The 26748-nt window shown below is 35.4% G+C and overlaps 1 protein-coding gene across 3 annotated transcripts; it reads left to right on the top strand.

The window, feature by feature from the left end:
- Window positions 1-12905: 12905 nt before the first annotated feature.
- Window positions 12906-26648, top strand: NUDT12 (nudix hydrolase 12). Of its 3 annotated transcripts, none has more exons than XM_082651768.1 (7): window positions 12906-12990; window positions 15431-15642; window positions 16192-16790; window positions 20229-20396; window positions 21423-21536; window positions 23975-24174; window positions 25145-26648. In XM_082651768.1, the coding sequence occupies exons 2-7, from the start codon at window positions 15437-15439 to the stop codon at window positions 25253-25255; spliced, it is 1398 nt and encodes a 465-aa protein (XP_082507894.1). In that variant the 5' UTR covers window positions 12906-12990; window positions 15431-15436; the 3' UTR covers window positions 25256-26648. The 3 variants fall into 3 exon arrangements, with proteins under 3 accessions (XP_082507894.1, XP_082507893.1, XP_082507892.1); XM_082651767.1 differs by having other exon boundaries at window positions 12911-13041; window positions 25145-26646; XM_082651766.1 differs by having other exon boundaries at window positions 12924-13184; window positions 25145-26647.
- The last annotated feature ends 100 nt before the right edge of the window (window positions 26649-26748 follow it).

Genomic DNA, 26748 nt, shown 5'->3' with positions numbered 1-26748 from the left:
TTCAAAATATTCACTCCTCCTTATAAGTTCCCTCTCTTATGACTCTACTTATGTAAGAAATATAATTCGTGCCACCACAATCTCAGGCTTGGCCATGGAACTTGCTTTGGCCAATCCAAAGTAAGCCTAAGGAACTTGTGCCGTTGCCAAGCAGAAACCTGAATGCCATCTTGCAGTTTCAAGCTTTCCTTTCTCTCTGACCAAACAGGAAAAAACAACAATGTGAGGCTGTATTACAATAATGTGAGGATGTGCTACATGTCAACCTGCAATAGACATGTAACACAAACAAGAAATAAACCTATACTGTTGCTAGTCACTGAAATTTAGGAATTGATTGGTACCACAATATAACCTGGAAAAAGCTGCTGGTGCACGTCTCAAACAGATTCTCATTATAAATTAAGCCAATGGGTAAGAAGGTAAATATTTAATTCTGAAGTTTATTTAAATATTGCTAAAATCTCGTATTTAAAATAAGTCCTTTTAGTTTTCAAGCTACCAAAGTGTTGATGATTTTAAGGCTCTTTATACATAATACTTACCAAAGAATAGATTTATCACTTTATCCATGTTTCTAAGAATTGCCAACAGATTTATCAAAAAGATATATTTCTTATTAAAATATATTTCAGAGATATTTTAATTTTAGCATATATACTTTACTAAAAACTGTGAATATCCTAAGACTTTTCAAAACAATGTATCATTTGAGAAAAAGTTTTAACAAAATTTTATATTCTCCTTCTATAATTATGAAACCTTGATTCCAAGGATTCTGATTCTTCCAAATAGTACAGACCAAAAGCATTGTTAACACCACTCTTATTTTATTGGTAATTTTATAATACCTTAGGTCTTATATGATCCAGGAATTAATTCTGCTTTAAGTATCTTTTTCTGAAAAAAATATACCTTATTCAATATAGTTTTGATAACTGGAAATAGTTATCAAATAAATATAAAATTAAATATGAAGCTAATTCTATATATTCTGCCACTAAGATTAGCTGTGTGACCTTAAGGAAGTCATTCAACACCTCTAAGCCAGTAGAAAGGCTTAGAAAAACAAGGAGAATAATCTACACGAATTGCATAGAGTAGGAACCAAATGATGCTGTAACTCTTTGCTTAAACTAAAAGAAAGGCCACATGGTCACAATAAAAGAAGCAGAATAGTTACATATAGTTTTCATAAACCTTAATATGAAGATTAAATTGTTGAAGAATCAAGTAGTGTTGGAGACTCCTTCTACTTCTCCACTAACCCCACCATTTAACCACAATAAGCTGTATTAATGAGAGAGCTTTCTCATACAATTCACTTTTTTATTCTAGGTGATCATTTGATAAACACTCTCCATTCCAAGTACAAAAATACTGTAAAATCTTAACAAAAAAGAGATTAAGGAATAACCCCAATGTGTTTTAAGTTACACATGCCCATATTTCTTAAGCTTTTTCACATTTACTCATTTAATCCTTATAACAATTTTATGAGGAAGTTACTATTAATCAATCCATTATTCAGATAAGGTAACTGAGGCACAGATTAAGCAACTGGCCCAAAGTCACAGCTCAAAGTAACAGAGTCAGGTTTTGAACCTAGGCAGGTAGTATTAAATTAACCTCCACTTCAACCAAGTATTATCATACTTATACAAGTGAAGTAAAAAGTATTTGGGAAAGAAATGAAATGTAGTAGTGCCAAGAAAATAATAAACTATTATTTCATTAGTACACATTAGGAATGTCTTTTAAATAATCCCATTCACTTGAATTACTGAAGTTCATATTGGCAGAAATCATGTGATTCATCAACTAATATAAATGTGTTCATTTAAATCCATTACTTCCATTGCTACAATTTATTTCTTCCATCGTTACTGATGAATCAACTTGGAAAAATCCACTTTTGTTTCATTAATGGGGCTGAGAAATTTTAACCTGTGAATTAGATTGTGTCCTTGGTAATGGAAAGGTAAACTGGAAAAGTTAACATCATGAACAAATGTATAGTATCTGTAACTTTAAAAATAACAGCTATTGCATCTAAAACAGATCTTTGATACAGCACAGTAGTCCACAGGAAAACACCCCAGATTGTATATATAGCATACGTTTAATTTATCTTTTTGAGAATGAATCTGTAAAGATGACAATGTAAAAGAAAAAGTCCCATGGAATGACCTGTATAAATGTATAACAACTCTGCAAATACCAGTGAAAGAAACACATCTTAGACTGAGATTCGAATGCTAATGACAATTTCTTGCAAGCTATTACTTGTATAAAGGAGATATGCCATTTAAACAGAGAAATTTGAATTCATGATTTGAGAAATCATTCACTAGTTGCAAGAAACTGTTTTTCCAAATTTTAAATTATATTAGAAACCTTCAAGTAAGAATCATAAGATTCAGTTAAATTTAAATAACTCAGATTTGACATATTCAAATAACTCAGAGCCTTTAAATTTAAAGAATTTAAAAACATAACCCTGTCCCCAATATCAGAGAAAGGTGACAAAAATCCATTACTTTCAGGAGAAAAGAGTCAACCATTTCCAAGGAGACTATTTGACTCTTTAGAAGAACTAATTTGCCTAAAATGAGACAGAATTTTTATGATTGGTCCATTATGAAAAAGATCTTATGTATTTTATTCCAATTTTTCAAATGAGAAAATTCAGACAGATTAAATATAAAAGAAGAACCCCTATATTTTTACATCTAAATTTGCTCAAAGACAAGTTATCAACAGAACAGAAATTTGGTTTTATAAATGTGTCACAGAAAAATGATTACTCAAAACAACTTTCCTTGGTACTGTAAACTTCATAAAACATACACCAACTGGGAAATTACTACATTTTAGCTTTCAGGAAGGCTGCTCAGGATCATATACCTTCTTTTTCCAGAATATATCTGTGCTTTTCTAACAATATCAATAAGCCCAAGAGGGCATCTACACACATTTCCAAGTTTCAATAATAGTCAAAGTATTAAATAATCCACTATAATGCACTATCCCAAATAGTCTTTGGCCAATATACCTCTTCAAAGAGATACTGTAATTGCTTCACTCTGCTTTCAATGAACGATCAATAATGAAAGTTGCTTTTTAGGCTTAACCTAGAGCTGTGCCCTGTAGGAAATGATGGGTCTTTGTAAAATGTGTTACAGTTTACTAATAAGGATGCAGAAGAAGCACAACTGATGAACCAGCAAATCTGCTCTGACTTATTTGGTTTTTGCTGAATGAATTTGAATATCATCAAAATACATTATCCTTATCCATAACCTGTTTCCTATGATCTGCTCTATCCCCACACTCATTTCAAAAGGAACTTTAAGCACTTCAGTATTTTACATACCTGTGCTAGTCCTATAGCATTATATAAAACAGGACATTTTTCTAAAGGATAAAAACGAAGCTTTCAGTAGAAAAAAGTTACGTGACTATTTCGGACCTAGAGAAAAGCGAGAGCATTTACATAGCAATATTTAAATATAATAAACAGAATTTCTCACCTTAAATAATGCAAAATTACCTTCCCTAAATATTTACCAATGACCATCAGGAAACAATGAAGAAATCGGTTAAAATTCTCCTTTTACCAGTAACAGATTGCTTTATCTCGAACACACCTGTTAATTCTTCCTTCCCTCCCTCCTGCCCTCTCTGTCTGTCTCTTCGTTCCTTTCTTCTTTCCTTCCTTCCTGGTTCATTCATGAATTCATTTAACTTCGTGCCAGGCATTATGGGTATAACACGTGTCAGGCATTATGGTTGCCTCTAAGGATGAAAAGATGGACAAGACAGTTGTTCCCCAAAGGAGCCCCTAGTCTTTTGAACGTTAGAAAAAAAGAAATACCTATACTATAAAATATTATGAAAAAGGTTTATTCAGAGTGCTCTGGAACCAGACAAGGCGATATAATTTGGTTGCCATGAGATAGTGACACATGAACTTAGTTCTGAAAATCAAGTAGTAACTACTCAAGAACAGGCTGTATGAGGGAGGAGGTAGAGTGAGGCAGGTGTTTCTAACAGAAGAAATAGAAGGAGGTGACATGCCACAGCTCCTGTAATTATTTACTTATGGATCTAGGGTAGGTAGAAAGTAAGGGAGTAGTGGAGTTCTCCAAAGTTGGGTACACAAGACAAATACAAGAGTACAAGAAGAAAAAATGAGAACTTCTTTTACAATTATTCTTACCACTTCCTTTTTCCAAAATTCTGTTTTTCTACATATTATATACTGTATACAATATTTTAGAATGTTAAACCTTGTACATGTGTATAATTTATAAATAAACATATTCTAGATATGTCTCCCCAAAAATGTAATTGATGGTATTGCAATTAAATAAAAAGAAAGAACCTCATAATCTATATTGTCCTGAAGGTGATGCTTAGTAATAAAGTACTTTACGCAAATGAACAACTGCATTTAAAAGATCACTCTTTTCGTTGTATTCTAGGAGATAAATTAGAAGAGATATGAGACAAGAAAAGCAGTTGTGAAGCCTCTGCAGTAATCCCAGTGAGAAGATCTTAAACAATGATGGTGGCACAGTGGGAATGCCAAGGAGGCAGAGGCTGCTTATAAGAAAAAAGATTGTAAAGTATAAATCAGATTGACTTACATCATTCATTACATTTTGGTGCTACACAATTCCATAAAGACAATTTATACATTCTTCCAAAAGTAGGCTTACAAATCAAGGTATAATGTACTATTATCCTATTTGAGGTCATTAAAACTCAAAGATGAAATTATATTCTGATTTCAGGACTAGGACCAATATTTGAAAAGCAATATAATCACTGTCCTAGTTATTTCACTACAGTTTTTTCTCATGGATGCTAAATTAAAATCTTGATCACAGAAGATGCGAGAGAGGGGAGGAAGGAGGGGGTGGCAAAGGTGAGGGTGAAAGATACTGTCCGATATTAAACTAAGATGTTAAGATCAGTATCCGATTATCCCATGCCATCCCATAGTGATGGAACAAAGATAGTATTGTGTTTCTGTTTTCCCTTTCAGCTTTACCAGATTCCATAGGCCAGGGACTTTTAAATAAATCTGCATCCAAATATATCACAGATTTAGTTTGCTAAGAAAACCAGAAACCATGCAAAAGAGAATGAATGATGAGATATAACTTAAGTAAGTTAAGGTTTATCCATTGGGGGTTTAAAGTTGGATTTAACAAAATTAGCTACATTTTCCATAACTGATCTTCATTAAGTACTATTCTCCATCAACATTTTAAGAACTCCTTACTTTTGAACGAATGAATTAATGTTCAAATTTTATTTCAGATCAAAGTGCCTGGTCTTACCTAAGATGTATCACATTGATGGTCCTATCACCAGTCAAGTTCCCTGTGATTTAAACTGGAGATATTTTCACCCATAGCAGATAACTTTTTAACTAGGACAAAATGGGATATTATAAGAGCTATCCCTAGTGGCATTTTGTAATAGTTTCTTATCCTGCTTTCTAAGTATTTCACGTGGCCTTCAGTGGCATAGCTTCTCTCTTAAATTACTGTAGCTTTCCCACAATTCTGTTGGTCATATTTATATTGGAACTGGCTAGACTGTATAGTGGCAATAAGTGGGTCCTCAAGGATTTTTCACAAGAACTTAAAATACAGAATGTATTTTTAACATTAATGTGTTAAGCATTAATGTTAAAATTACCAATATTGAAAATCAGTTTTCTATCCTAAAAATGTATAAACTCTGGAAATTTACTGTATTAAGACTGACAATTCAGAGAATAAAAACAAAATGCCATCCCACAGATTCAAAAAGTATTTATTAATCATTTTAAATTTCATTCCTCTTTTTAACGTATTCTGAGAATATTGAAGCAATCAGCATTATATTATTGTTGTAATGACAGCTTAGGAGGCAACAGAAATCCTCTTTGAGAGATTGAAATCAGACATGTTGGAGACAGCAGACAGCACTGCTGGGGCACTTTGTTTAGAAATAACAGGATAGGTGCCCTCTAATCATAGTAAAATTATCCCAGTTTTTCATTCCAAAACTCCAGATTTACTTCTGAACTAACCCTATATGGGCTCAAAAAAAAGAATATATCCACCTTCAGCAATAAATTAACTGACATGTGAGCACATAACATGAGGCTTTAAATATAGCACTAAATTACCCATCTTCCATAAAGATAGAATGGACTCTGATTCATAGAGCAGGTAACAAGCCTAAAGCTCTCAATCATGGCTGAAGGAATTTACGTGCCCTGCAGACATTCACTCTTCCCCTAGAAGGTCATCGTTTCACAACCTGGGAAATAATCCCTGCCAGCCGATTTGCAAAGTGCCTGAGGCATCGCTCCTGAGAGGCATAACTCCTCTTCTTTGGAGGCTAGAGGTCAGAGCCATGATCACAGCTCAGTCAAATTTAAAGGAAAAAATATCTGGGGTCAAAAATATCCTAAGGAAAAATAGAAGACTAAAACGAAAAAAATACATTGTGCTCCTCTGGGTTTTAGTATGATGATGGAAAAAATCTGTTGCAGAATATTAAACTTAGATTTTTTTTTCATCTGATAGCTTCAAAATAGCTAAACTAAAACTGAATACAGAATCTGATGAATGTCATGTTGCAATCAGTTTTGAGGACATTTTTAAATGCTACAAATCCATTTAAATCCTCATCAGCCTAGACATTCTAAAAAAATAAAATAAAATCAAGTGTAAGTAACTTAAACATGAAATGTGAGCAGCGGCTCAATGATTAAATTACTGTATCAATTAACTTGAGTACACAGAAAGAAGGCTGCTCTTTCAAGTAATGTTAATTTTGCCTCTGATCAGACAAGACTCTTTCTCACATCATGGGTGTTGCTTCATAAAACACAACTCATACAGCAAAAAGGGAGAGACCATTTGTAAATAAGAACAAACTGCTGTTTGAGAATTCTTTATAAAATACATAAACTAAATTGATGTTTGTGTAAAAAATAGTCATTTCCATATACTTCTAACGGTGAAAAACTCTGAAAATTGTTTTTGAAAATCATAAGACATGAAATTACCATTAAACTCAACAAGAGTGACTTGGTACCCATAAAAATCATAAATGAGCACATTTAAAGATTAAAAGCATTTCTTTGCGATGTACACATTACAAAGGGTAAAGTGTTTTATTTTGGTCATCTCTGTCAACTGCTATTACATGCTGTCATTCTTAGTAAGAAGAAATGCACTTGCAAAAGCAGAGTGAACACAATAGGCCTTAAATCGGACAAGTTGGGGACTGCTGACAGGGCACTGTCCACAATCTCCCTACCAAGGCCCTAGAATATCAGGATTTTATGGTGTGTTTTTCTGACATATCTGACACTTAGTGGACTCTAATACCTCCTTAAAATCTGGACTACTAACCTACTTTTATCTCTAAGTTTGCTCCTACTCTTTTAAGAGTTCAGGTTCTACCCAGGCAAGGAGGAAAGGAAGAATCCCTGACAAACAGATTCTGTTCTTTCATTTCCTGGCCCTTCAAAGCTCAGTTCAGAGGTTACCTCCTCACTGTTTTCTGTATTACTCAGAATAGACTTGTTATGGCCAGGTAGCAACTTAACCCTGAAATTTCAGAGGCTCACACCACAAAAATTCATTTCTTACTTATGCAAAATCCACTGCAAGTCTGATAGCTCTCCAAAGTAGCTCCCTCCCTAGGGTAAATGCCAGTCCTATCTCCTTGTGACTTGGTCATCTTAACATGCCACATCCAGATTACCATAATAGGGTAAAAAAGATCTGGAGCACAATGTACCATTTCGTAACTACTTTGGCCCAGAAGAGCACCACTTCTATCCACTTTGCATTGGCTATAACTAATCACAAGGCCATGACTAGCTTTAAGGAACACGGGCCATATCCTCTTCCCAGATCTGGAAGAAGAGAAGAATAAGACATGGGTAAGAACTTTAGGTCTCCAGTGTACCTTTTCTAACCCTGCCATGTAAGTGTAGATTGGGTACCCATAATGTGCTCTCTACTTTGTCTTCACTCTATCATAGAACATGTAATAGTTTATCATCTGTTTTACTTCATTAGGCAATGAGCTCCCTGAAAGGAACAACCAGATATTATTTTCCTGACTAAATTCCGTAAACACACAAACATAACCACAGAAAGTCAGATGCATGCCATTTGAGAAGTTCTAATTTCCAAGGTATGGTAGCAACATCAAAAATACATTTGACTTAATAAGAGAGCAACCATTTACTTAACATCAACAAATATTAACTGAATGTTTCCTATATGCCAATCAAAATTACAGGTCCTGGGAAAACAGAAGTAAATGAGACAAATGAGGACCTTCTCATGTAGCAGTTTACATTCTAAGAGGGACAAACAATAAATAAAGAACAGAAACAAGAAATATCAAAAACAAGAATACCAGAAACAAGAAAATATCAGTGGGAGAGCTACTGTAAACTAGGTCATCAGGGAAGCCCTCTACAAAGGTGACATTTGAACAACCCATGAATAGCAAGAAGGAGCCTACAATTAGAAAATGTAAGAGAGGAGTATTTTTAAAAGAGGGACCAGCTATCCCAAAGTCCAGAGCAAACTTGGTGTATTCAAGAATGTAGAATATGTGTATGATGTATGTAAATTAGATCCCTATCTGTAATTACATGTGACATTATTTTATATCAAAGACCTTATGTAGAGTTCAAGGGACCTTCACTTTTTTTTTAATTCACCTCTAAATTGTTTAAAGCACAGTTCCCAGCATATCTCATTATCAACCACCAACTTTTATTAAGTGTCCTTACACGTGAAAGAAAAGCAGCTATCACTGTAGAAAATTTTTTTTAAATTAGACTCTTTTCACTTATAAAATAAAATCTATTAGAGAAAAAGGCAAAAATATATGAAGTATTAATAATTTAAAAGCAATATGTGGCAATAATGAGACATATCTCCAGGTAATATAAAATTAATCACCAAGTAAAATTACCTACATAAACATTTATTTATATGTTGTTCATAAAATAAAGTTTCTATCTAGTTGAAGGAAAATTGACTAGACAGATTTTCACTAAATTTGCAGGAAACGGCTGGCATATTTCTGTCTTAAGAAATAGTCTACGTATTACACACAACATTCACTAGCAGGGTGCCAAAACTAAAAGAAAAAGTTTAAGCATCTAAAAACAGCTAAAACTAAAAACTGCAACAAAGGGTCCATGAGGTCTTAGAGGTCTGGTAATAGGGAGGGATAAACCATTTTGGAAATTGATGCAATGGATGAGCAGAGAAAACAGTGATTTCAAATTTGAACTCCAAACTATTTGACTCAAAGGCAATCAATCCAAATTCCATGCATTGATTTGCAATAACACTGACTCTAATATACAAAACAAAAAGGAATGTGTTCCAGGATGAGTGGTAATAGTGATTTGTTTATTTAATGATTCTCTCAAGTTATGCAGAGGAAGCTAACTACTATATAATAGAGGTTATGAATTCAAAGAAGGAAAAATCCTTGTCTTAGTTTAGTTTTGCCCAGAATCAAATCCTGAGACAAGGATTCACATGCAATTGGTTAACTAGGAGGAAACAATAGTAAGGGAGGTTGGAAGTGAGACAGGGAAGGGAAAACCATCAATAAAGGGTTGGTTATTAATCAAGTATCCACTGTAGATAAAAAGAACCTAATCCCACTGGGGGAATCTGGTAGCCAGTCTAGAACAGTGTAGCCAGTGTAGTGAAAGACTGAGAAAGGCTGAGGAATTTATATACTCACTCATGTCAGTCATCAGCTTAGGGCTGCTCCCAGGCAGTATTACTTATCTAGCATTGCTGATCTACTGAGCAGGAAGACAAAGTGGGCTTTGGTGACAAGAAAAGGCCCTCAGGCCAAAAAAATAACAATAATAATACCGTTGCTGGCAGCTAGAAGAAAGGCTAGCCTACACTGAAGTGTCAAGAGAAAGGGAATGCTGGTGGTAAACTGATAATCATATGGTCAGGAATGATCTAGAAGAACAAAGAGGGACTTGAGATGGGCTTTGAGGAATGGGTTGGATTTAGTTAAGGGAAAACATTTAAGTTAGGAAAAGTGGCCTGAGCAAAAGTATTGAGGAAAGGAAGAATAAGACGTATCCTACCTAGGTCAGTTATAAGCCAGTTTGGCAGGATCAGAGAGACAATTTATACAGAATATTCTTGGGAAAATATAGCTAAAAATATACACTGGGTCCATATTAAGGAAGGTACCTAATGCTAATCTAAAGAACTTCAACTTTTTATCCTAGGTACTGAGGAACCTTTAAGTTTCTAAATGGGAAAGTAATAAAATGAAAACATTATGGCATTAATATCTATGTTGGCAGCATTACTGCCCCTGGAATATAGACTCCTATTGGATAGGATCTGTATCTATTCAACTTCCCTAAAAGAGGATTACATGCAGAGAAGTATTTAGTACCCCATTAGCAATGAGCACCCCAAGTACAAAGGCTGTGGTATCTAAATACCATTTCTTACTAAAAGGAACCAATGCTCCTTGGAGAAAGGGCTGAATCCAGGAATGTGCAGAATATTTACAAAATCAGTCTAAAAACATTTTGTTATGCCAGAAAGGAAGTAAACTATCAAACACTACAGTGGCCTGGTCACAAGAATTCAGGAGCCCACCTGAGGGAGTTCCCACTGGCCAAAGAAGAAACAATTTGAGCATTAAAGTAATAAATATTATAGATATATATTAAAATTTTTAACATCCATGAGTTCATAAATATACTTAAAAACCTGAAGGTGACAAAGGAACTAACTCATGCTGAAAACTAAGAAATAAAGGAGAAAAATCACACATTTATCTTACTCTTCCTATAAAAACTGTACAAATACTTAAAAATGTAAAGTTCTTTATTATAAAAGAATTTCTGTTAGTAAAGGTAGAATTAATGATCAAATAAGAATATTGCTATTTTGCACCTCCTAATGAAATCATGGACATAGCAGTCATCAATGGCTGCTAAAACTATTAGCTAAAAAGGCGAAAGAGAATTTATGCTGTTTATCATAAACTTTATCAGGTTGACAACATCTGAACCCAATAACCAACCATAACATGACAGAAAGATAACCAGATAGTGTATGTCTCTTAAAGTAATGCAGTAGAAAGTAAACAGTAACACCTATGAAGTCTTTTCAGGGGAAAAAACAAAAAACCCTCAATCTGAATAATCCTGTAGATTTAACTACCAGTTTAAAAAAAGACAGGAGAAAGGACATCATAGGTATCCATACAATTTGCAAAATTCAGAATGCACGAAATTCTACATGATCATAGATTGAAATACATCAAAAGTAGGCCTCCCTGGTGGCGCAGTGGTTGAGGGTCCGCCTGTCGATGCAGGGGACACGGGTTCGTGCCCCGGTCCGGGAGGATCCCACATGCCGCGGAGCGGCTGGGCCCGTGAGCCATGGCCGCTAAGCCTGCGCGTCCGGAGCCTGTGCTCCGCAACGGGAGAGGCCACAGCTGTGAGAGGCCAGCGTACCGCAAAAAATAAATAAATAAATACATCAAAAGTAATGTGGAAACTTTGTTTAGGTCTTGATTTCAGTAAATCAATTGTAAAATATGGAATAAAATTTAAGACAATTAAATTTGACATTGAATGTCTCTTTTATTATATTACAGTACTGTTAAAATTTTAAGTGTACTAATCATATTGCAGTTATGTTCTTTTTAAAAGCCCTTTTATATTTTAGATATATATTCATAATTCCAGAAAGCTTAATCTTATATACTTATCAATAAAATAATATGATGTCTGGAATTTACTTCAAAAGAATCCAAAGGGCTGGAAAGAGGGCTATATATTAATCATTGTTTAGCTGATTTATATAGGTGCGTTCGTTAACCAACTTATTTAAGATATGTTTGAATACAGAGTTTGGGTATTCCAAGTGAGTTAACTTAAAGTATTTCTGACCTCCTGCCTCATCACTGAAATCATTAAAGACTGAAGACAACTACTCACAGAAAGAAACATAGAACAAAGTTATAAAAAAGTAGTTAATGGAAGTACAATGTCGGCGCACACGTAAAAACTCCACTGAGAAAAGAACGAACTTCCAATGCCTAAAATCGGGGTAGGAGGCAATGGTCAACCCTGAGACTCCTTAACTGTTACTGAATGCCAAGGGGGCAATTTAGTAAAGAAAAAATACCTGATCTGGGAGTTAGACGACTAACAACGCCGAGCTTTGTAATTTCGAACTCACATAACTTGTGTAGGTTTTGGAGTACGAAAACACGGGAAATTAAATAAAAATAACAGTAACAATAATAATTGCGTTGTGTGTACATATGTTATTCTATTTAAACTTGGGCGACTGACATAAACTTTTTAGAGGACTACTTAATGAGGTAGGCATCAACAGATGGTCTCATTTCTCATACGAGGTGATTGAGGTTCGAGGCCAATAACCTGTTTAAAGTCATATACTGGAACGACTTGGTCCAACCAATATTCCAGGTTTATCTAACAAGAAAGAATGCTTTGAACACTCCAACGCACTGAACTATATCCGAGAGAAGCTTGTGGGGGCTAGATGTGAAATTCTGGAGAACTTAAAACCGTTTCCACAGACCTACAATTTTTCATCGCTCTACACATCTCGGTCTCACCGGGAAAAAAACAAAACCAAACCAAACAGCCCTTCACTCACCATTAGGAAGCCGGTGCTCTCAGCTGGGACCTCCTGCCCCAGCTCCCCAAAGCCTCTATCCGCCAAGCCCCGAGCCTTCTCGAATCTCTCAGTCCGTGACCTTCAAACTACACCTCCCATAAAGCCGTGCGAGGACACCGGCCCTTCGCCGGAAGTTTGAGAGGCTCCATCCGGCGCCGGGAAGAGCGAGCGTGGGGGTTTCCTGGTTCCTCGAGTACAACCTGCGTTCTTCTATTCTGGTCACCTGTGGGTTAGTAGCAGCAGCGGCGAGTTAGTCGGCCCAGTGCCGCTTCTGGAGCTGGTAACCAGTTCTCTGTGCTCTCGGGTCTCCGCGCTGTCGGGCCCTTCCCTGCTGGGTGGTGTGGCGCAGCCTCGCGCTTGGACTTGCAGCCCAGGCGCCGGGGACTGGGCTGGGGACTCAGCCGATCCAGCGCAGTCTTTGAGGTGGGGAAAAAGAAGTGCTGCTTCATGTGTGCTTTCACGTTTTTAAATAAAAGTAATCTCACAGTACTGCCAAGGGAATAAACTTTCAAGGTATTTGACTGTTTGGAGACATTGGAGAGACCGTGCAATGGGTGGCACTTGGTCGGTTAGATGGCCCTCTTGAACGCCCAAGAAATAATGGTCGGTGACTTAAGTGACAAAGCTGTATTTGAGGTCTGCCCTGTCTCTTGAGCCATGTGACCTTGGACCAGTCAGGGGCACCGGCGTACACATCCGTAAAAATGGATGTTCGTTTGGCTAAATCTAAGACTCTTTAAACTCAAGGTTCTTTAAAATGACTTCTCAGGATAGTCCGTGTTCTTGGACAGCAAGGGCAGCATTTAGCTAACTGAATCACCTCATCCTGCCTTCAAATCCTTACCTTCAGGAGAACCTGACAATGAGAAGTGAAAAAGTAAATCAAACAGTAGAGGTGGACTTTAGACTTTGTGTGCTCTTCTGGAATGAGTAATGGTTCTATTTCTAGATGGCTTTTCTGCTGAGAAAGCTAAGGGAGAAAGTGCATTTTCCACTTCTTTTCACCTGAGACTACTGTATGCATAAGCATTGCGCTGGGGGTAGCGAATGGAACTATATTTTTGGAGGCCAGTTTTGCAGTCAACCTGCACTGAGTGGGCTGTGGAGAAGGTAAGGAAGTGACCATGACTTAAATATTGCCTGAAGTAAACCTAACTGAAGAACCTGTATGATATGATTTTAAGGAAAAGGCAACTTTAAAGGGAGACCATACATGAGTCAGTGTACAGCAGTGCAAAATAAAGTCCTGAAAAGTTGTAGCTTTCGTTATTCATAATGTTTTTAAAGCATTTGGGAATCTTAATATGAAGAGAATGGTGAAGTAAATTCTAGAGTAAATCAAAAGAAATAAAAAATTGTTTTCTAATCTAGAAGTCACTCCCACTTCAAGTTGTATACAGAATTTCAATATTTTGTTTCTATTTCTGTGAGTAGTTTTGACCTATTTATATGTAGCAGAAAGATATAAACAGGTAAGGTAAACAGTCACAAAGCCCACTTTTTTCTTTTTATATTGTCATGCTATTCCTACTACACAACTGATCAACAAAATTGCAGTGTCAGAACCCTAGAGACAACTGCTGTCAAAAATTATGGATTATAACCTTTCTTTCTCTTTAGCCTCAATACCTTATGCTCAGAATGGTAGAAACCTAGTTAGAATCCCAAATCTTTTCTTAATAGAATTTCATAGAAAAAAAAAACATACCTTACAAAAAGTACTTTGAGAAGTTTATAGACAACTGAAATATGAACCATTTCCACCCACACACACAAAAAAGCTCAGTTTGTGCCCTACCACATTCAGTCCACAATTAGGCAACATTTATTAAAAGGTATGGAACAATTATTTTCTTTTTTACTGAAATAACAGTAACAAAGCAGACAAAGTTAATGGTTTTAAAAGCTTCTGTGATTCAAGTATAGACAAAGTGACCAATAGAACAGTGTCCAATAATAGGTCCAAAATATATGGTCATCTCATTTGTGAAAAGGATAATACTGCAATGTAATGGGACAAAGATAGTGAATTCAAGAAAGATGCTGAGGCAAATGGATTATCTATTGGGATAAAATGTATCGTGACCCCTACCTCACACCATGAGCAAAAATCATTCCCTGATGGATTAGCAGAATTAACTATGCAAGGTAAAGCAATAAATTTTTTTCATGTGAAACGTAGCTTTTTGAATAGGATCATAATTTCCCTGAGAGGACAGATCTGTTTCTAGTACCACAGATTCTAAGAATACTACTTGGCATCTGCTGAAAACATCTGTCTTTATTTCTGTCTGCTTGCTTTAACTCCCCTCATGCCCTGATCCATATTGAAGTCCCTCTGGTTTGCCTGAAATACACTTTCCTCTTTGTAATGTCTGTTACCTTATTCCCCCTCCCAATGATGTCACCCCCTTCAACTGTATTCCACCAAAGTTCTTTATACATTATTTTATACATCCCCCACGTTGAATTATATTTAAAATTCTCAACTGATAACAGTTTTGAAATTATGCTGTGATGACAGTTGACTACTAGTTACCTTTTTAAGAGTATATTGTTTTAGAAACCATGACTAATATTCTAATTATATCAGCACCCTGATAATGGTCAATCGTTGATACAAGAAAGCAATTGCAAATGAGTTTTTTTTCCTATTTTCCTATTTTAAGGAAGAAATGTCTTCTGTAAAAAGAAGTCCAAACCAAGAAATTACATCCCAATTTCACTGTTCAGCTGCAGAAGGAGATATTGCCAGGTTAACAGTAATGCTCAGTCATTCTCCATCTCTTCTCAATGAAACTTCTGAAAATGGCTGGACTGCTTTAATGTATGCTGCAAGGAATGGGCACCCAGATGTTGTCCAGTTTCTGCTTGAGAAAGGGTAAACATTTTAGGCTGTACCACCTGAAGGAGTGTCTGGTTTAATTTCTGGTTTACGTATTTTCTTTTAAATTTTTCTTATAGCCATATTTATAACATTGGGCTTGTAAATAACTCATTGAACAGTCTTGTTATATAATAGCATAATTTCTAATTAAAAATTTTTAACTTTTTTTAATTGGGAAATTAACTCTTCATACTTAACAGCAAAGAAATTGAGTTAAATTAATTTTTTTCTCCCAAATAGAATGTGTAAACCTACCCACTATGACTATAGAAAACTCCTTGTAAAAATTTAATATCTCATTATAGCACATAAAACGTATGCTTTTTTTATTTTATAAATAATCTTCCAGAAATTTTAAATATCTGCTGTCTCTAACTTTTAATCATTTATGATTGTCTCTTTTACCTTTCCATTAGTATATTATGTGCTAAAACAAAAAGAAATGTATGCAATTATTAAATAGAGGGGCTATCACGTACATCTGGAAATATTGTAATAAATACTGAAGAAAATGTTTCTTTACTTTTTTGCTTCCATCCATAGGTGCGACAGATCCATTATCAATAAATCAAGGCAGACTGCACTGGATATTGCTAAATTTTGGGGTTATAAGCATATAGCTAATTTACTAGCTAATGCTAAAGGTGGGAAGAAGCCTTGGTTCCTAACCAGTGAAATGGAAGAATGTGAAAATTATTTTAGCAAGACACTACTGGACCGGAAAAGTGAAAAAAGAAATAATTCTGACTGGCTGTTAGCAAAAGAAAGCCATCCAGCCACAGTTTATATCCTTTTCTCAGATTTAAATCCCTTGGTTACTCTAGGTGGCAATGAAGAAAGTTTCCAACAGCCGGAAGTCAGGCTTTGTCAGCTGAACTACACAGATATAAAGGATTATTTGGCTCAGCCTGAGAAGATCACCTTGATTTTCCTTGGAGTAGAACTTGAAATGAAAAGAGAGTTATTTAATTATGCTGGGGAAGTCTCACAAGAAAAAGATGCAGAAAAAGATGCGTTGGTTGCCTGGTTTGCTTTAGGTATAGATCCTGTTGCTGCTGAAGAATTTAAGCAAAGACATGAAAATTGCTATTTTCTTCATCCTCCAATGCCAGCTCTTCTGCAATTGAAAGAAAAAGAAGCTGGTAAGAAGTGAACACTGTTTACTTGTATTGGTAATAATCTGATTTTTGGTACTGGATTGAAATTGCATGTATCCACAATTTCTAGGAAGCACACTCTTTCCAGGAAGCAATGAAATTAGGCTGTCTTCATTAGAAACTTCCTAAAGTTCTCACCCTAGAGGACTACTCTCCCGAGTGGTTACAGCAGTTTTAATCAGCCAGGATTAGTTTCCCCAGAATTAACCCTAATGCATACTGGTTTCACTTGATTCTTTAGTGAATGATTATTGAGTGCCTGCTGTACACTGAGCATAATGGCAAAGACCTTGACTGTTTTGCTTTGCTGTCTGTTGCTTGCTATGCCAGTTCATGTGGGGTCATATATATCATGGTAAGAATGAGGGATTTTATTCTAAATTCCATTTAAATGTTATAACCTGGCCTAGGTTTTAAAAAAAAAAAAAAAAAACCTCACTCTGGCTGCTTTGTAGATCATGAACTGTAGATAATTAAGTGTGGAAGTCAGGAGTCCTATTAAGAGGGGACTGGAGATTACAGTAGCCCAGGTAAGAGATTGCAGTGGCTTGGATTAGTGGAGTAGAGAGAAAGGGAGAGTTTGCGATATTCAGGAGGTAGAACTGATAGGGCTTGAACAGTAGGTTGAGACTTATAAGTGAGAAAGAGATGCTGGTAACCTAGACTACGTCTGAGTTGTTAAGATGATAATAGGGGAGATGGAGGAAAAGTGGTACATTCAAGATATATTTTGGAGAGCAAATCAGCGGTACTTGCTAATGGAGTGGGTATGGGGTATATAATAATGAAAGAAAAGATCAAGAATGACTGCTAAGTTTGAGACTTTAGTAATTTGGTAGATAGTAGTACTCTTTCTTGATAAAATAATATAGAATGATGGGTAGAGTGAGGGAAGCAGGACAGACTTGAAGTAAATCAAGATTTTCACTTTGGGCATGTTAACTTTCAGAGAAGGGAAATAGAATCTGGAACTAAGGAGAGGAACTGGAATATACCTGTATGGCAGTCATCAACACAAAGGTGGTATTTAAATCCCAGGAAATTTCTGAGATTACTTAGAGAGTTGAGAGCAAGCAAAAAAAAGAACCTGAATTCCCCTAAATTTAGAGGTCAGATAGGAGAGGAGCCATCAAAGATGATGTTGACAGTGCGGCCGTAAGGTAAGAAGAAAACAGAATGTGCTCATGGAAACCAAGAGAGCAAAGTATTTCTTGGCGTTAGTAGTCAAATACATTGAATGCTGCTGAGAATTTGAGTAAGATGACAAAGATTTTTTTTTTTTTTAAGAATCTTTGGTTTGATAACGTGAAGCTGTTGATGAATTTGATGAGAGGAGTGTCAGTGGAATAGAAAGTATATTACAGTAGACTGATGAGTTAATGAGAGGTGAGGAAGGGGTCACTTCTCAATGTCCACATTCTCTTAGGCGATCTGGTAGGCTCTTCCAGAGACTTCTTAGCACTCATCCCAAAATCTGGGGTGGTATGTTTTATTCCCCACACCTGTGGAAAAAACACAACACTTTTAAAAAGAAAATATCCTTTCTTTGAAGCTGTATATATAATTTTAAGATCAAAAGGATCTTTAAAAAAAAGCTAGTAAGGAAACTGAGGCTGTTTTACTCAGCTGCTTTGTAACCTTACATAGATACTTAACCTCTGTCTGCCTCAGTTTCCTCCTCCCAAAAATGAGGATAATAATAGTACCTACATTATAGTGTTGCTCTAAACATTAAATAAGATAATGTATGTAAAGATCTTTGCCAGGTGCTTGACACATAGTAAGTACTCAATAAATGTTAGCTTCCCCCACCCCCCGCTATGTGGGCCTCTCACTGTTGTGGCCTCTCCCGTTGCGGAGCACAGGCTCCAGACGCGCAGGCTCAGCGGCCATGGCTCACGGGCCCAGCCACTCCACGGCATGTGGGATCTTCCCGGACCGGGGCACGAACCCGTGTCCCCTGCATCAGCAGGCGGACTCTCAACCACTGCACCACTAGGGAAGCCCAAGTGTTAGCTTTTTGTATTGTGATGATACTGAAATAATGCGATACCTTGAGGTAAATTACCTAATACACAGTAACAGAGCAGGCAGATATTTAATGTTGCCTATGGTTCACTGAATTTCAATGTTACATTTGTTTTTATTTATGGTTTATTAGTTGCATTTTTCCTAGTTTAAAATGTTGTTATTGCTGTTTCTGATTGTTTTGTTTATTCCAAAATCCTTAGACCGAATAATCTATTTTAGGAGAGAGGTTTTGTCAGGCATTTGAAATGTAGCATTTCTACGCTTATTGCCCCAATTCTAGTATTTTTGGTCAGGCCATATTAATTCTTTTTTGAAGTATCAGGGTAAAGGCTATAGACAAAGTGTACATATTCTAAGATTTATTCTATTAGGCATTTTTGTCATAAACAAAGTTAATCACAAAAGTTGTAAACACAATATTTTTAAAAAATTATTCTGTGTAGTTTCTAGTTGTAAACAGAGTATGTTCCATAGTGACACAGTCCAGTATTGTCTTAGTCCCAAGGAAAGTAGAGACGGGTTCCTACAGTTTCCTAGTAATATTGTCTTTATGGCCCAAATCTAAGTTAAGAACTTACACTACAGTGTAAGACACTACAAACTGTCTTTGTAGTGTATTTTTATAAAAGTCACTATTGTAAAGTCACTATTTGTAAAGTCACTATACCCTAGAGTCATGCATATCCAAAATTTACAAATCACCTATAGTAAATGCCGAAACTAATACAGTGTATACAGATGTTAGTACCTCTATCTTTTTTTTAATAAATTTATTTATTTTATTTACTTATTTTTGGCTGCATTGGGTCTTCGTTGCAGCGCGCGGACTTTCTCTAGTTGCGGCAAGCGGGGGCTACTCTTCATTGCGGTGCACGTGATTCTTATTGCAGTGGCTTTTCTTGTTGGAGAGCATGGGCTCTAGGTGCGCAAGTTGCAGTAGTTGTGGCATGCGGGCTCAGTAGTTGTGGCTTGCGGGCTCTAGAGCGCAGGCTCAGTAGTTGTAGTGCACAGGCTTAGTTGCTCTGCGGCATGTGGGATCTTCCTGGACCAGGGATCGAACCCATGTCCCCTGCATTAGCAGGCAGATTCTTAACAACTGAGCCACCAGGGAAGTCCCAGTATATCTATCTTATATGAGAGTTATATGAGAGACAATATTTTATTAGTCCAAATTAAAGGTAAATCTAATTTTCATTTGTCATCTGTAGAATTAAATCTTTTACTTTAAAAGAAAGATACAGATCATAAAAATAGGAATAATAAAACCCTTGAGCACACAGCTATTCAGAAAATACAGTGTACATCTTTATTATGACCTAAGAATATTTTACTTCTATATTAATTTGTTTACAATTTGTCACAGAAGTAAAGCTTCTCTTGCTTCTCTCGTAGGGGTTGTAGCTCAAGCAAGATCTGTCCTCGCCTGGCACAGTCGATATAAGTTCTGCCCAACCTGTGGAAGTGCAACTAAAATTGAAGAAGGTGGCTATAAAAGAGTATGCTTAAAAGAAGACTGTCCTAGCCTCCATGGTGTTCACAATACATCATATCCAAGAGTTGGTAAGCCTTTTCTTTTACAGTGAAACCTCAGCCATCTGGAAATCTTAGGGAATAAGGCATTCTGGAAAGACAAGATTTTGAGTTGCTGAGGGGCTTACCTTTTTATTGAAAGCATGTTTAATTTAACTATTAAGACTATAATTATTAAAGTATTGCATACTTTGATGACTTTTACTACCCTTCTTAACCCTGGGTTAATCAGCATGAATTTCATGCATTGAGATACATGATTTCAAAGTACCTGCTTGTGGCATCACCAAAGCAGTAGAGCCTGGAGCTAGCTTCTCATTACTGCTGGTGTCTGCCTGTACTTTCTCTCCTCCTAATTGGTGCTTTGAGTTGGCTGTGGAATTAGAAATCTGATAACCCAGCCCTTTAAAGTTGTGTGAAAAAAGGATAGACTCAGCAACACCTGAGGAGTTCTCCTGGGAGTAAAGTGCATGGCTTAGTGACATATATGTTTGCTGCTTAGGAGCCTTTTACATTTGATTACCGGTTCTCAGTTGTGATCTAGTGAGGCGAATTTACTGAATTAGTGACTTCTAGAGAGAGGAACTATTATTTAAAGTAATTTTTTTTTATGGATTAAACTCAATCATAGAGCCACATTATCTTTTAAAAACATTTTGTTAAGGACTGCGATGGAAGGAATAGGGAAATTCACTACATTTGCTATGGTAAAATTTGAATTTTCTCCACGCCATGTATTACCTACTCAAACTTCTTTCTAATTAAAAAATAAAAATAAGCCTAGCATACCATAAATACACAATGAATGTTGCTATTAAGATGAGAAAGAAGACAAAAATGATCTTTCTTTAGCTTACTTACAATATTCTGTGCAGTTTTCCTGAAATACTCTGTCTCCTGGCAGAAAGAAACAGTCTCTTGTAACTAGACAAAAGTCTTGTTCTTACAGGAGATGCATGTTTTTATTATCCTACTAGACAGTGACTTTACACAGTGAGTCTAAATTATTTTTTCCTGTCATTCATACATCTGATTTTTTTTTTTTTTTTTAAACAGATCCAGTAGTAATCATGCAAGTTATTCATCCAGATGGGACCAAATGTCTTTTAGGCAGGCAGAAAAGATTTCCTCCAGGCATGTTTACCTGCCTTGCTGGATTTATTGAACCTGGTAAGCCTTTTCTTAATAATTTTTATAGTAATTTTCATTAACTTATAATTTCTAAATAAAAAGTTTGGACAGCATTTGAGAAATAATCTCTGATAAATTATCATGTTATAAAACTGGGATTTTTTAAATATTTTCTGTGTACTTTAGATGATATAATTTTTATTTTTACCAGTGGAATAGTTTTGTGTTTTAAAAATTCATTATTTGCTCTTTCATATATCTTTCATATATTGCCCTTACCCAAGGTATCTGCATGATATACACCTCACTTCCTTCTGTACTAGGCTCAATTGTCACCGTTTCAGAGAGGCCTTCCCTGATAGCCCTAAATACATTAGTTAGCCCTATACCCTGCATTTACAATCCCTGTCATCCAGTCTGATTTTTCCCTACAGCACTCATCAGCACCTAACATGGTATATATGTATGTATTTATCTATTTATCTACCTATTTATTTGTTTATTATTTGCTAGTACCAGAATGTAAGTTCCATAAAGGCAAGGACTTTGTTTTATTTATTGCTCTATCCTAAACCTTTAGAGCATATGCCTGATATGTTATAGTAGTTCAGTAAATATTTGCGGAATAAATGAATTAATATATCTAATTAACACGTTTAATCTCAACTTCCAATATTAATCTACATTGATAGATAATAATAGTACTAAACATATGTAGTGCCACACTTTCCTGAAGGCTTTCTTTGTATTCAATCATGTGATCCTCATACAAGGTTATAAAGTAGGTGGTATTTCAGCAGTTTTACAGATGGGGCACTAAGGTACAGGGGCTGAATAACTTGCCCAGGATCAAACAGCTAGTAAGTGATAGGGCAGGGATTCAAACCTGGGCAGTTTGGCTCTGAGTCCATGCTGCTAATTTCTATGCTGCCTCTAAGTAGCTCTAGGTCATTTTTTTTAACTGCTGTATAGCCTTCCATTTATGAATATTCTGCAATTCATTTATCCAATTCTGCTGTTGGACATTTAGTTTATTTCAAAGCTTTTACTATTACAAACAACACTGCAGTGAATAATCTTGAACTACTCCTTGTACACATTTGCAAGGAGTGGTATAAGCCTCCATAGGGTGTATATCTGAGAGTAGAATTGCTAGCTCATAGAATATGAGCATCTTAATCTTTTCCACATATTGCCAAGTTGTTTTCTGAAGTGTTCCTACCAATTTACACTCCCTCTGGAAGTACATGAAATGTCTATTATTCCTCATCTTCACCAAGTTAGGAATATCAAGATTTTTATTTGCCATTCTGATGGTTATGAAATGGTTATGTCATTGTCGTTTTAATTTTTATTTCCCTGCTGATGGAGCATCTTTTTTCAAATATGTATTAGGCATCCAGTTTCTTTTTCCCTGAATTTTACATTTTTAGCTTCTTTGCCTATTTTTGTTTTGGTTGTTGATCTTTTCTTCTTATTGATTTTAGGGGTTTTTTAATATGTATTGTATGCTAATCTTTAGTTTGGTCTTACAAATATCTTATGCTAGTCTATGAGTTATCTTTTCACTAATTTTATGAATATAAATTAATTTTAATATAGGAAATTTACCAATCTATTTGAAATAGAAAGCTGTATTTAAATAGCAAACTATTTCTAAACTTTCAGATAAATTTAACTTAGAAACTATTCCCTTTATTCTAATTCTCAGTTTCAACAAATCAGAAATATAAATTACATTTATAGGCATTACTTTATTATAGCTGGGTCAACAGTTATATAGAGAAAAATAATCATTTGGTAAGAGAAAAATAATGAGTTTCATTGTATGCTGTTTTTAAAATTGTAGTTTTTAACTCTTTGGAAAAGAGTTATCTGCAATAATTGTTTGACAACATAAAAAAATGTTTCGAGATTTTAGTGAGGAAAAGGTTAGCTACATAAACAACATAATATATAAAGTGTTTGCATAGTGTTTAGCCAACAGTAAGTAGGTGCTGGATAGTCGTAGATGTTATAATTTTTAAAATATAACAAATTTAGACCCTTATGAAATGAAAAGTTTCTTGGCATTTTGATTCTGTAGGTAGTCATATAAGAAATAATGTTTCTTGGGCTTCCCTGGTGGCGCAGTGGTTGAGAGTCTGCCTGCCGATGCAGGGGACACGGGTTCGTGCCCCGGTCTGGGAAGATCCCACATGCCGCGGAGCGGCTGGGCCCGTGAGCCATGGCCGCTGAGCCTGCGCGTCTGGAGCCTGTGCTCCGCAACGGGAGAGGCCACAACAGTGAGAGGCCCGAGTACCACCAAAAAAAAGAAATAATGTTTCTTGAATTCCAGTCTCGTTTTAGGCTTCTGCTTTCTGATTCTTTGAATTGGGTTTCTGTCCAAAGTGTTTTCCAAATGTTTGAACCATTTGGAGCACAAAATGTCCAGGGTATGTTCATCAGCTACTTGTTCTTTTGCCCCATTTGGTTAGGGGAGACAATAGAAGATGCTGTTCGGAGAGAAGTAGAAGAAGAAAGTGGAGTCAAAGTTGGCCGTGTTCAGTATGTCTCTTGTCAACCATGGCCTATGCCCTCCTCCTTAATGATTGGTTGCTTAGCTGTGGCAGTGTCTACAGAAATTAAAGTTGACAAGAATGAAATAGAGGATGCCCGCTGGTTCACTAGAGAACAGGTGAAGTTCAATTTAATTTCCTTCTTCTATTGATTCTCTGACTCTGTTGGTTTGGGCATGTAGCAAGGATACATGTTTTCAACAAGTTGAATGAATGGCTATGGCCCCCTCATCATTCATGGATTACAATGTAATTGATGTGTCCACTGTTAACTCCTTCTGTGAGATTCTTCTAGTAATGATGACTGTGCCGTTTTCTCATTTCAAATGCCATTCCTTGAGATAATGATACGTTTCAGTGGCCTTAAAATGGGTGCACATTATTTCAGAGATGAGAAGCAGGAATATTATTATTAGACATATTTTAGTTTGTAGCATTAAAGCAAGTAACTCAAAAAATATCAGTAAAAATGCATATAAGTTTTGAAAAGTTCTTGTTCATTTTAAATGTACTTGACAAGACTGATGAAACTGTATAACAGATACACTCACAGAACTTTTTAAAACTCATCCTTAAGTAATACAATGAAAGATAAATTACTTGTCTGTGTTTTGTATAACCCAATGTCTTTGTATAGAAAACAGATGGATACTCTACAGTAGTGAAGACCTGAAATCCTTAGTGACTTCGCTTACACAAAATTAATTTTATTTTATGCTCAACCTAAAAAAAAGTAGAAATTAGATTTTTTTTCCAGAATTTTATAAAAGGATAAAAGGGAATTTTTTCCAAAAGTTGATTTCACTTTGAAAATAAATGTGTAGCATATACTTTGCTTTTTCATAACCTTATTTTCATCAGGAAAATGTCTTTCTGGAATATTTTAAAAATTGAATCACTGACTCAATGAAGCAACTAAAAATAGTGTACTAAATTTTGCATGTTGAATATAGATGTTATTACTTTCTCCTGTTGTTATTCACTGTAAAAGTCATTACATTTTAGTTGAATTGTATAAGCATAGAAATAGTATTTAAGTATGACAGACAGTTTTAAAATCCTAATACGTTTTATTGTGGTGTATTTTAGGTTGTGGATGTTCTGACCAAAGGGAAGCAGCAGGCATTCTTTGTGCCACCAAGCCGAGCTATTGCACATCAACTAATCAAACACTGGATTGGAATGAACCCCAATCTCTAAATCAAATAACTAAACTTTGACTATGTCTAATTGATTTCTTTTTTTTTAAGTCAAAATTAAATTTTATTTCACACTGATAGAAACCATGAAAAAGATTTACATTTTCCCACATTACAGCACAACATTTCAACAGATATTTCTTGCCATAAATTAGATCTTGCTGATATGTGTGAAACAATAGTTTATATTCTTAAAGATAAAAGCAAAATGACTTAGTAAATGATTGTTTAAAAACTGTAAATCCAGACATAAACATATGGCTTCATTATTAACATCCTATACTGTCCATACAAAATCGTTTCCATCATCAAGTAGCACCCATTTATAAAGCATTCCTAACAGTGTTCTGGTCAGTTGGGATACAGCAGAAAAATGAACAACAGTTCAGAAATATCAAGCGTACATTTTTGCTACATATTAACCTGGGTGGTAACTACACCATAAAAATCTATTTAAAATCAAATAATTGCTACTTTTATGTTTGCACAAAAACTAACTTAAAAAGATCCTCTCTGACTACAGTGAAAATTTCAAATAAGTCCATTGGCAGATAAAAGTAAAGCAGATTCTTTGAATGGGATTGTTCATTTCCTACAGCAGTCGGTTTCAAACCTATGTGCAAAATAAGTAAACTAAAACTCTGTGCTACGAGGAGAATCATCTTAGAGCAAATCATCTTAGAAATGACAGTTTGTAAGATCAGTCTTAAATATTTCAAAACATACTAGAACATGACCTAATTATTCTTCCAGATAATTACAGAAAAATACTACCACAGAATTATTCTCGTTACCTGGACTGAAGATTCTAGTAACTCTGCAGGCCTAAACTGCAGACAAAGGTCCAGTTTAAGAAGTAGTGCAGAAACTTTGAAGGGATGTCTGGTTTCTTTCTACAAGTATAAATACATTTTCAATGCCATCATGTCTGTGATTCAGAATGTCAAATTACAGCATGTATTGACAGCAGATGTTTATGGCAAGTAGGCAATATTTGGTCTGTTATGAAGGATTAAAAAGAAAGAACGTATTTCATTTCTAGAGAGGAAAAAGAATATTAAATAGAAATCATATTCAGGAAAGAAAAACCTGGTCCCCAAAATAAAAGGGCCATGACACTTAGAAGCATTATCCCTATAATTAGGAATAATGTAATAACACATTCTTACTATGTATTATAATCATTAAGCACATATGAACACATATATAAAAATGCAGATACTGCATGGTGACAAATTTGGGAATAAGTCCAGAGTCTAAGTCACAGCATGCATAACCTGTCTTAACTGCTCATTTATACCTGAACAAGTTTTCATTAAGCATACTAATAATTTTCAAGTGATGTAATAAAAAATCTGGTTGCAGTATTTTATTATTTTGCTGAATTACATTTGGGAGAAAGAAGCTAGCTGCTTCACCTATTTTAATACTAGTATATTCTGGATCATACTATAGATAGAAACTTAACAGATCATAAATTTCCCACGAGGAGAT

This window comes from Grampus griseus (genome assembly GCF_964374135.1).
Source record: "Grampus griseus genome assembly, chromosome: 3".
Classification (NCBI taxonomy): Eukaryota; Metazoa; Chordata; class Mammalia; order Artiodactyla; family Delphinidae; genus Grampus; species Grampus griseus.
This window is presented reverse-complemented; position numbering and strand designations above follow the sequence as displayed.